Source organism: Labeo rohita, unplaced genomic scaffold, assembly GCF_022985175.1.
Source record: "Labeo rohita strain BAU-BD-2019 unplaced genomic scaffold, IGBB_LRoh.1.0 scaffold_1373, whole genome shotgun sequence".
Taxonomy (NCBI): domain Eukaryota; kingdom Metazoa; phylum Chordata; class Actinopteri; order Cypriniformes; family Cyprinidae; genus Labeo; species Labeo rohita.
Window position 1 is genome coordinate 6,519 of NW_026127531.1, and position 12,097 is coordinate 18,615.

Consider the following 12,097-nt stretch of genomic DNA (forward strand, 5'->3'; position numbering starts at 1 on the left):
AAATTAAATTTTTGAATTCATATTCAGAAATTAATCGAAAAATGCAAAAAAAGGATTAATGTATTAAGGTGTTTATCAGGTGTTGATTGGGGAGCAAGTTCACAGTCACTGAGAAGAGTATATAGTGCAGTAATAAGGTCAAGTATAGACTATGACAGTATAGTTTATTGTTCTGCAAAAAAAAACTCTGCTTAAAAGAGTTGAAATATTACAGTCACAGGCTCTGCGTTTATGTAGTGGAACAGGAACTCTCCTGTGTCTGCTTTACAGGTAGAGATGGGAGAAATGCCCTTAGAACTTCGTAGGATACAGTTGAGGATGAGGTACTGGGCAGGAGTAAAGGGTCACTCAGAAAACCATCCAGTTAAAAATCTCTTGAAAGACTGCTGGGAATATGAATATAAAGAATTAGCGAGCTTTGGTTGGACAGTAAAGAGCGAGGCAGATAGATTAGAGTTGAATAAATATGAAATTACTCCATCTGTAGCTATTCCAGTGGTACCCCCTTGGATGTTTCTTATAACAAGAATGAGAATTGGACATTCAGCGTTAAATTACAATTTACACAAAATAGGAAAACATGAAACTGGCAGCTGTGATAGATGTGGGAATCCAGAAACAGTAAAGCATATTTTAATAGAATTTGAAGTTTATGAAAGAGAAAGGTATCAACTTAAACAAAAATTAGGATTGCTGGGATATGACAAAGTATCACTCAAGACCCTATTAGAGAATAGACAATTGCACTCAATAATTAATTGAGGAATTGTTCAATTATTTAAAAAAGACAGGAAATATGGCAAGAATATGAGTTTGTAGTAATTAGTGTTTTTATTTTTTTATTTTTTTCTCCCATCTTCTCTTTTTTTCTACCAAATCTATGTACACTCCACACTTCAGATCAGTAGGTGGCGGTAATGCACATTTTACGTTGGTTTGCCAAAACCGCCAAAAACATCAGAAGAAGAAGTGTTCGCGATGCAGTGTTCTTTCACTTTCACTCAAGATAAACGACATAGCACTTTTATGCACAAAAATCAGCATTTTCCTCGAAAACCTAGTGAAAATGAATCTTCTCTGTATTTCGCCCGCATTGCTTTGTTGTTTACTCAAATATGGTAAGGCATTTATGCTTTCGGTCTAACTTACATTTCTCTTCCGGTTGCGGTTAAAAAGTCATGTTTTCAGTAAAAAATAGTACTTAACATGCACAGCATGCTTGGTTGTTCACAACAGAACCTGTCAGATGCAGAAATGTGGTAAAGATATAGGCAGTACGTTTTTTACGGAAATAACGCGACAAAATATGTTATCAGCATTGCTTTTATGTGGTATGATATGATGGGAGGATTCACTAATCTCCAACCCTACGCCAAACTCTAACCCTTTCCTTAAAACCATACATTAAAATAGACCATGGTTTTACTACAATATAAACCAAAAAACATGGCTACTATAGTTAAACCATTGTAACCACAACTTAACTATGGTTTTGCTACACTAACCAATGTTTACCCATGGTATTAGTAGTAAAGTTGTGGTTATAGAAATGGTAATCAATCCATCAATTTTCATAATAACATAAATGAAAACGTTATTTATGTGGGAGATTTAATGCACACAATACATAATCTCATAAGTTTACATACCCATTTAAGTTGACAAAATATGTAGAATTATATTTTGACTGATTTTAAGATCCTTTTTTTTTCTACACTGAATGGACTTGAGGGACTCAAACCATTACAAAAGGTGAAAACATTCACTTATGCTCTATAGAAGGAAAAAAAAAAAAGAACAGTTTACCCTGATCATTCAATTCAAAAAGGCTCTTTAATGCATTGTTTATTTCATGAGCATCAGTAAATGTTTTTACCTCTTTAAATAGTATGAGTCCTTTAATCATCCTCAGTGTGAAAAGATGCCTCTTTTCTGGTTAATTTGTATACATTACGTTGTTTTGTCTTGTGGGCATTACATAAACATCTGTTGCATTAAATGGCTTATTCAGGGCAGTACTTAATCAAAAATAACATGCAATTTTTTTGGAATCCCTCTTTCTTTGTTCAAATTAACATTGTGAATAATATTCTGTAAGGGTTATATAAACTGAGCAAAACTGTGTGAATCAGGATGTGGTTTGTATTGTGCTCATCAAGCCACATCCGTGACTCATGTATGAGTAAGTGTGTAAATCACAGATGATGTTCTGCTGTTTGTTTGCATGTGTTACATTATGAATCCAGCCAGATTTTGCAACCTTCATGATCTATAGAAAAAACATTTTCACTGCAATTTCCTATGGTGTAATTTTATTTGAATTATAATTAACTGTTAATTTCTTCTTCAGGTGTGTATGGTGAATCATTGTCAGCAGTGGAAGGCGATTCAGTCACTCTACACACTGGTGTTGAAACAAACCAACAAGAAAAGATTAGATGGTATTATGAGGACACTCGCATCGCTCAAATCAGTGGAGATCAAAGCAGGAGCTGTACAGATGTTCAGTGTAATGAAGGTAATGAGAGATTCAGAGACAGACTGAAGCTGGATCAACAGACTGGATCTCTAACCATCATGAACACGAGAACCACAGACTCTGGACTTTATATAGAAAAGATCAGCAGTAGCAGCAGCATTTATGAAAAGATCTTCAATGTTACCATCCATGGTGAGTCATTATAAAGTCAAAAAGTCTTATACATTGAAATAACATCAATAATGTTTTTATGTCAAATATCATGACAGCAGTAGCTGTACAGATACTACTGTCATTGCATCTATTTGAACCATCCAACCACTGAACAAGTCTGGAAATGCATGTACTGTATTACTAAGCCATTTCCTGTAAAACATTGATCATTATTCAAGTAAAATGTTTTCTGTGTACCCAAACAGTGATTTCTGCAAGGTAGAACAGAATTTTACATCCAAGCAATCCTTGCTGTCATTAAAACATTGAAATGTAGCTTATCATGGCAAAAGTATTCAGTGCATTTATTACATTTCTATTTATACCTTAAAGGTGCCATAAACAATTTCTCAGAAATTTATATTTTACATCACTATAACAAACATGCCTCTACCCCAAAGGATCACAGCCCTATCCTGATAGCGCCACCCCCAAATGGATGAGGATTTTTATTTATTTATTTATTTGTATCACTGTCCTGTTGGAAGATCCAACCAACTCATAAGATTTCTAGTAGGGACAGTCAGTCAGGCAGTTTGTTTTTTTTTTTGTTGTTTTTTTTTTTTTTTTTTTTTTTTTCTTTTTTTCTTTCTGTCGGAGGTCAAAGGACCTCAGTCCAATAACAGTAATACTGTGGTCAATAAAAAAAAATGCATGTGAATTTTAATTATTATGACAATGTGTACAAAACATTAATGAATGTCTCAAAACTACTCCTGTGTAGTTTTACTTATATCTGTCAGACTGAGACATCATTGCATTGCTCAGATTTGTCATTGGAAAATGTGGAGTAGAATTTCCCAGTCTGATACATAAATCATATATATATATATATATATATATATATATATATATATATATATATAGATTTTTGCAAAAACAAATAAATAAAAAAATTTGGGGACCTTTCCCAGCAATCCTGTAGGGTGGTACAGTGCAAAGTGTACAGTGCATACCTGACAGAACCAACATTTCAATACAGATTCTGTAACATCGTTTCTAATTCATTCTCCGTAATGATGTACACCAGCAATTATTTTTTTGAAAATTGGGTGAAAACTGTAATATATGAATCAGGATGTGGGTTGCTTGATGTTCATAAGTTGTATAAGATCATTCATGAGACTCATGTATGTTTGTGAGAATGTGTAAATCAGTGATGTTCTTCTGTTGTTTGTTTGTATGTGTTACATTATGAATCCAGACAGATTTCTTTACTTGCAATTTTGATAAGGAGAAATACATTTTGGCTTATAATGAACTGTTTATTTCTACTTCAGGTTTTTCCACTTCTGGTGAAGATGTAGTGTCAGTGTTTGTGATGGAGGGAGATTCAGTCATTTTTCAAACTGGTGTTGAAACAAAGCAACAAGACAGAATTAGATGGTATTGTGATGACACTCGCATTGCTCAAATCACTGGAGATCTCAGTAAGATCTGTACAGATGTTTGGTGCAATGAAGGTACTCAGAGGTTCAGAGGCAGACTGAAGCTGGATCATCAGACTGGATCTCTGACCATCATGAACATCACAAACACAGACTCTGGAGCTTATCAATTAAAGATCAGCAGTAGAAACAACAGTGAGAAGACCTTGAGGTTTGCCATCCGTAGTGAGTCATAATTTTTAAAAGCTATTACATTTAAATCACATCATTATGTTCAGTGGTATTTTTTCTCGCTCGCTCTCTCTCTCTCTCTCTCTCTCTCTCTCTCTCTCTCTCTCTCTCTCTCTCTCTCTCTCTCTCTGAGCGGATGTTGGGGGTGAGTGGGCAGAGTTTGCTGCGAGAGTGTTGCTGGAGTGTGTGAGTTTCCCTGCTTTCTCTTAACTTTTTACAGTGTTTCTGTTTAAAAGAAACTTACGTAAATCATTCCTTTGTGTTTTGGTTTATTTAGTACAGGTTAGAGTTTTTTTGGGTAGGAAGAAAATCGCCGCTATCCAGCGTTTGCTGGGTGGCAATGGCGTTTTCTGAGCGGGTGAGCTTGGACCGGTTGTCGCGTAGACACGGTATCAAGCTCGCCCCTGTGACTAATGTTTTGGTGGAGTAGTGTGTTTTGGCTGTTGGACAAGTTGTCGGTTTCAACAGTGTACTATCAGCCTCACGCATGAACAGTGCTGTTGTTGTTTTCCTGGATTCTGTTGAAAAAGTAAACAGTATTGTACAGAGTGGTGTTGTTATACAGGATACCTTAACTCTGGTAATGCCGCTGCTTCAACCGGCGAAAAAAGTAATCTTGTCCAGTGTTCCCCCGTTCATTAAAGATGAGCTTTTGATTGCAGAGCTTTCTAGGCACGATAAAGTAGTATCCCAAAAGAAGAAGATTCCGCTTGGATGTAAATCACCGCTACTCAAACATGTTGTTTGTTTTAGACGTCAGGTTTATATGGTTTTGAAAAATGATGCGGAGGATTTAAACGTGACTTTTAAATTTCGGATCGATGGGTTTGACTATGTGGTTTTTGCTACTTCTGATACAATGAAGTGCTTTCGGTGTGGAAAACAGGACCACATAAGAAGTGCATGTACTGAGAAAATTAATGATGCTGAAAGAGTAAATAATGAAGAGTTGGGAGAGACTGCTGTAGCTGGGACCAGTGCTGCTGTTGCTGGGGAGGACATGTATACAGATGATGTGAGAGTTGAGGTTGTTGAGACTGAGGTTGTGGAGGAAAAAGTCAATGATAGAGTAACAGGTGCAGGCATTTTACATGAAGATGTGTCAGCTGTGGTAGAATCTATTGTGACTGAAGAAAGTTTGGACACTGAGATGATGAGGGATGAAGCACTTTTTAAAACCCCCTCTACAAAAAGAAAGAGACCAAGAAAAAGCCCAAAGCCAAAAAGTACTTGTCAGGGGATTGAAGAATCAGTTAATAAAAGTGATGATACTGAATGTAGTACATTAGAGGATTCTGATGGTGAAGCTGCTGTTAGCAGGAATAGACAAGATCACCAAGGTGTTTACACATTTGGAAAAATAAGATCATTTTTACAAAAAACCAAGAATATGAAAAATGTTCAGGTTGAGGATTTTTTTCCTGATCGTAAATTGTTCATTGATTCAGTTACAATGATGATGAGGGGTGATAGTGAGGAGCATTTCACTGCGCAGGAAGTGTTCAGGTTGAAGAAATTTGTTTCAAAAATGAAACTAAAACAAAAAACCGAGGATGGTTTTGAAACGACATAAGTTTTCTTATTCTTTTAAGCAACTTTATATTTTATTTTTTGGTAACATATCTCTTAATGAGTATGGTAAAGTTGGGTACTCTCAATCTAAATGGTTCAAGAGATATCAAAAAAAGGGCAGTACTTTTTGAGTTAATTAGACAAAAAGCCCTAGATGTTATGTTTGTTCAAGAAACTCATAGTGACAGTTTTAATGAAATTGACTGGAAAAAGGAATGGGAGGGGGAAGTAGTTTTTACTCATATGAGTTCAGTCAGAGGGGGTGTGGCTGTTCTCTTTGCAAAAAATTTCCTGCCTGTTTCTTATGAGTTGAAACAGGTAGTACCAGGTAGACTTATGCTTTTAAAAGCAAAGTTTGAAAGATTTAATTTTGTTTTCTTGAACTTATATGCTCCCAACAGTGGGCCTGAAAGAGTTTGTTTTTTTAACAATGTTAAATGTATTTTGCAGAATTGTAATATTGATGACTATTTGTTTCTTGGTGGAGATTTTAATTGTACAGAAAACTATGTATTAGATCGGAACCATCTAGAGCCTCATGCTGCTTCAGCTCATGCAATGTGTGAACTGGTTGAGACTTATGATCTATGTGATATATGGCGGGAGCTTAACAATGATGTCAGACAGTATACTTGGGCGCATACAAGAGAAAATGTTATCTCTCTAGCCAGAATTGATAGGTTTTATTGTTACAAGCACCATTTTAATATTGTGAAAAAATGTGAAATTTCTCCAGTAGGTTTTTCTGATCACTGTTTAGTTACTTGTCAAGTCTTTATAGCAAACGTTAAGGTCAAAAGTGCCTATTGGCATTTTAATACATCTTTGTTAAATGATAAGAATTTTAGAGATGTTTTTGCTTTTTTGGGACAATTTTAAGTTAAGAAAACAGGACTTTGAAAACCTACGTCAGTGGTGGGATGTTGGGAAAGTTAAAATAAAGATGCTTTGTCAACAATACACTTTCAATGTTACCCGGGACATAACACGATCTATGAAAAAGTTAGAAACTGAAATAGTTAAATTACAGGATCTGGCTGATGTTACTAAAGAGCAAAGATATCTGGAGACCCTTAAGTCTAAAAATTTAGTCTTATAGATCTTCTAGGAATTAAAGCACAAGGAGCATTGGTCCGATCTCGATTTTTAAATCTTTCACAGATGGATGCCCCTTCTAAATTTTTTTTGGTCTTGAGAGAAAGAATGGTCAGAGTCGTCATATTCACTGCTTATACTCTGAAGATGGACGGGAATTAACAGAACCCTCTGAAATAAGAAGGAGGGCTGTACAGTTCTATGCTGGACTGTACAGTAGTGAGTATGTAGAGGATGATGAATTGTCTGCTCACTTTTATGAAGGTCTGTCCAGTGTTTCAGAGAGCTCTAAAAAGGGGCTAAAAAGGCCCCTAAGCGGGCAGGAGCTTTTCACTGCTCTACAAGATATGGAGAGGGGTAAAGCCCCTGGTATGGATGGACTCCCTGTGGAGTTTTACAGGGAGTTTTGGGCAGTTTTAGGTAATGACCTCCTGGCTGTTCTTAATGAGAGTCTTACTGAGGGGTTGTTGCCTCTAAGCTGCAGAAGAGCAGTGATTACCTTGTTACCTAAGAAGGGTAACCTACAAGACATAAAGAACTGGAGACCAGTGAGCTTGTTATGCTCTGACCTGAAAATATTCTCTAAGACCTTGGCTAATAGGTTGAAGACGGTGATGGGGCAGATCATTCACATTGATCAGACTTATTGTATTCCTGGAAGATCTATTTTTGACAATGTTTGTCTTATACGGGATATTTTAAATGTTTGCAATCGTTTTAATGTTGATTTGGGTCTTGTTGCTGTTGACCAAGAGAAGGCATTTGATAGAGTCGAGCACAGATATCTTTGGAAAACTTTAGAGGCTTTTGGATTTGATTTGGATTTTATCAAAATGATCAAAGTTCTGTACCAGGATATTGAAAGTGTGTTGAAAATCAATGGTGGTTTGAGTGCCCCTTTTAAGGTTTCTAGGGGTATTAGGCAGGGTTGTGCATTATCCGGAATGTTATATTCTTTGGCTATTGAGCCTTTGTTGAATAAATTAAGGTTAAAAATTGAAGGTTTTTTTTTACATCAGGGTGATATACATCATCAAATATCAGCTTATGCTGATGATATTATAATTATGGTTAATGGGCAGCGAGATATTAACTATATGGAGGGTATTATCAATGATTTTGGAATTATCTCATCTGCTAAGGTTAACTGGGAAAAGAGTGAGGCATTGGCTCTAGGAAAGTGGGAGCAGGGTTTACCAGTTTTACCTGATAAAATATGTTGGAAAAAGGGAGGTTTTAAATATTTGGGAGTTTATCTTGGAGATACAATTTTTCAACAAAAAAATTGGGATGGAATTGTAGAACAAATGGCTGGTAGACTGGCTAAATGGAAGTGGATTCATTCACAGTTATCTTTTAGGGGAAGAGTGTTAATAGTTAATAATCTAGTTGCATCGATACTGTGGCATAAGTTGTTTTGTGTAGATCCACCAATAGGGTTATTAACTCAATTACAAAGACTTTTTGTGGATTTCTTTTGGGATCGACTACACTGGATTCCACAAAGTGTCTTGTTTTTGCCAAAGGAGGAAGGTGGGCAAGGCTTGGTGCATTTACCAAGCAGAATGGCAACAATTCGTCTGCAGTTCATACAAAGATTCTTAACGGGCCCTGCGGATCTGGTGTGGAGAAACCTGACTAGATTTATTTTGCAAAAGGTGGAAGGACTTGGACTTGATACTGCCCTCTTCTTTATGGATTACAGGAAGCTGCACCTGAATGGATTGTCTTCTTTTTATTGTGGACTTTTTAAAATATGGGGACTCTTTACATTTAAGAGAATGAACACTTCGGACTCATTATTTTGGCTTCTGGAGGAGCCCCTTGTTAAGGGGTCCCGCCTAGATATAACAAATGAGGTGCCTGCCCTCTCTCATATGCTGTGTGCCTCCAGAACTATGAAGCTAATGCAAGTAGTTGATGCGGCTGGTCCTGATTTAAGTGTTGTTACAGCAATAGCCCTTTTGCTGGGGCATAAGTCAATTCGTTGTATGAAATCAATACTAGATTTGTGGAGAAAGAAACTCACAGATGACGAAATCACACTACTAATGGCTTTTGGAAAAGGTGTTCTAGTTCCTGATACAGAAGATCCTTTTCCGAGAATTTTGATCACTCCAGACTTGAAGGCCATGTCAGGTCCCTTATTAGACCTTCATGAGTTACAAGACTTGGACTTGAATAAAGTAAAGGGGAAAGTGTTATATCGATGTTGTGTTAAAGTTTTTAATAGAGTTATCCTAAATGGGAAAGATAATACAGTTTGGAAGGAAAAGTGTGGGGTGGGTGAAAGAGTAAAACCACTTTGGAGAGTATTTTACAAACCACCATTGATAAAGAAATGTGGAGATTTGCAGTGGAGAATTTTACATGGTGCTGTGGCGGTTAATGCATTTATTTCTGTGATCAATCCAAGTGTTAATGATCAGTGTGTGTTTTGTGGTCTAAGAGAAACTGTGTTTCATTGCTTTTCAGAGTGTGTAAGACTTAGACCGCTTTTTATTTTGTTGGGTCATATGTTTTTAAAATTTGGTGAAAAGTTCACACTTAATGTTTTTATTTGTGGAGCAGGGTATAGTCAAAAGCAAAGGGTAAAATGGCAGCTGATTAATTTTTTGATTGGTCAAGCAAAACTTGCAATTTATATGAGCAGGAAGAATAAAATAGAGAATAGACCTGGTCAGGAAATTATGTGCCTGTTTAAAGTTTATGTTAGGTCTCGAATTATAGTTTAATGAATGATTTGACATCTTTTGAAGCACTGTGGTGCTACAAAGGCATTTTTTGTCTTGTGACGGAAGGGAACTTATCCTTTTCTCTTTTTTTTTCTTTGAAATGTAATGTAAGATGCTTTTAGAACTTGTGAATAAAGTTATTTGCTAAAGCTACGCGTCTGACTCTGTCCCCTAAAAAATTATCTTTTAATCTGCTGTTGGTTTGTGTTTCAGGTGTCTCTGCTGCTGAAGGAAATGAAACCAAGACAAAGTCAGTGAAGGAAGGAGAATCTGTTACTTTAGATCCTGGTGAAATAAACAATCCCAACAATCTGTTGATATGGTTTTTTAAAAACATTCTTATAGCTGATATCACTGGAGATCCCAGTAAAACCTGTACAGATAATCAGTGTACTGAGAGATTCAGAAATAGACTGAAGGTGAATCATCAGACTGGGTCTCTGACCATCACAAACACCAGAACCACAGACTCTGGAGAATATCATCTACAGATCAACAGCAGCAGGATCAGCATCATTAGGGGTTTCAGTGTTTCTGTCTCTGGTGAGTGGCATTCAGTCATTCAAAGTCTTTACCTATGAGCAATTTTAGAAAACTTTGAAATTAAATCCTCTTATTAAATGTTTTCATTGTTGATCATCTGTATCGTTTTCATATGCACAATCAATTTGACAGAGTTGTCATATTGAGTTTTATGTCACACTATGAAATTTACAAGTTTAAAGTTTAATAAAAAAACTTTCATTTATCATAATATTTCCAGTAAGACACTGTTTTAGCTGTCTTTGCTTACAACACCAGATGGCGCTATTAATCAATATTATACAACTTTCTACCAAACATAGTCATAAATATCAGTCAAAAGTAGAGTTGAGTATCAGTTGATCTGTAGCCATAATGTCTGTCTGTCTTAAACTGTTCCAGATCTAGGTCCACCTTCAACTGCTGCAGCAGGAACAATTTCTGCTGCTGTTGTTGTTGTTGTTTGTGTTTTTGTGTTGGTCATGGCTGCTCGTGTGATATTTAAACGCTGCAGGAAAACAGAATCGCCACCAACAGGACAAAATGGCAAGTATTACATTTAACTGATCATTAAAAATGTTAAAGTATGTATTTTTATTCTAACTGACCAAAGTAAGAGTTGTTATTGATCAAACAGGAGCCGTGGAGCAGTGCAATGGTCATCAGGTAAGACACAGTGAACACAATGAATGTGGTGTTTTTTTTTTTTTTTTTAGTTTTCTCTGTTGTATTCAGAAATCATTACATAGCAACACCCAGTAATAATTGGTTTATTTAAGAGAGCACTGCTTTTGTGCTGTTTTACTTCAGAATGAAGAACAGCGATCTTTACATTCATCAAACATCCTGGTCATATGCTTTACTTTCTGTCAATGTGTTTTCTTTCTTTCAGCAGAACAGTGAAGAAGATTTGCCCCTAGAGCAAACTGAGACTGCAAGCAAGAGGAAGAAGCGGAAACAAAAGCGAAAGTGGAGGAATAATACATGACATTATTCCTCATAGAGGAATAATGTCATATTACTGAAATATCAGTATTTGGTGCCAATTTCTACTCTGTATTCTCTCAATTTTTAAAAAGCAGCACATTACTGGCAGTAAACCCAAGAGAGCGTGCGGGTTTTCCAGTAACGAACAATGGAGGGATTATTACAGCTGCCAAAGCGATCCAGACAGAAACAGTCCATGATTATTTAATTTCTGCCAGTATTGCTGTTTCTTCAGTCATTAACAGCAGCATTTACACGGTCAGATGTAGGAATCCTTACAAGCACTCATTCTTGTCTTCTTTAAGTTCTGGATAAAAAAAAGGCAGGTTAAATCCAGCAAGAGCTTATCCATGATATATCACCTTTGTGTCATCGATCAAACTCTGAATTTCAGGAACTGAACCTGTAATAACTGCACTGACACAGCCACCACAGTCAATAGAGGGAGCTGTTACTGGGTGCTGCACAAGCCATTTACTGGTGTCCAGCATCTGAATCATGTTTTAATCACATTTAACAAATGTGTTCTTACTGATAAAACTGAAATCCTTTTTATTAATGATTGCAGATGTTTACTACTTCCAATAAATGCCTTGTTTACATGTGCAAGTGTTGCAAAATATTGCAACATTTAGCATTTTATGATAGATTTAAAATAATAATAATAATTCCTTACGTTTATATAGCGCTTTTCTGGGCACTCAAAGCACTTTACATAGAAGAGGGAATCTCCTCAACCACCACCTGTGCGCAGCATCCATCCGGATGATGCGACGGCAGCCATATTGCGTCAGAACGCCCACCACACACCAGCTTATTGGTGGAGAGGAGACAGAATCAGAATCAGAATAAGGCCATGATGTTCAGAGGCCAAT

The 12,097-nt window shown here is 36.4% G+C and overlaps 1 protein-coding gene across 1 annotated transcript; it reads left to right on the forward strand.

Annotated features, from left to right (window-relative positions):
- Positions 1-1,027: 1,027 nt before the first annotated feature.
- Positions 1,028-11,723, forward strand: LOC127158176 (uncharacterized). The gene is made up of 6 exons (XM_051101337.1): positions 1,028-1,118; positions 2,351-2,671; positions 9,927-10,256; positions 10,638-10,781; positions 10,873-10,901; positions 11,128-11,723. The coding sequence occupies exons 1-6, from the start codon at positions 1,067-1,069 to the stop codon at positions 11,221-11,223; spliced, it is 972 nt and encodes a 323-aa protein (XP_050957294.1). The 5' UTR covers positions 1,028-1,066; the 3' UTR covers positions 11,224-11,723.
- The last annotated feature ends 374 nt before the right edge of the window (positions 11,724-12,097 follow it).

Bases quoted from the DNA above. Each gene is read 5' to 3' on its own strand.
- LOC127158176 (XM_051101337.1), top strand. From the start codon at position 1,067: ATGAATCTTCTCTGTATTTCGCCCGCATTGCTTTGTTGTTTACTCAAA. The intron at 10,257-10,637 runs GTGAGTGGCATT...AAACTGTTCCAG, and splicing joins TTTCAGTGTTTCTGTCTCTG to ATCTAGGTCCACCTTCAACT. The intron at 10,902-11,127 runs GTAAGACACAGT...TCTTTCTTTCAG, and splicing joins AGCAGTGCAATGGTCATCAG to CAGAACAGTGAAGAAGATTT.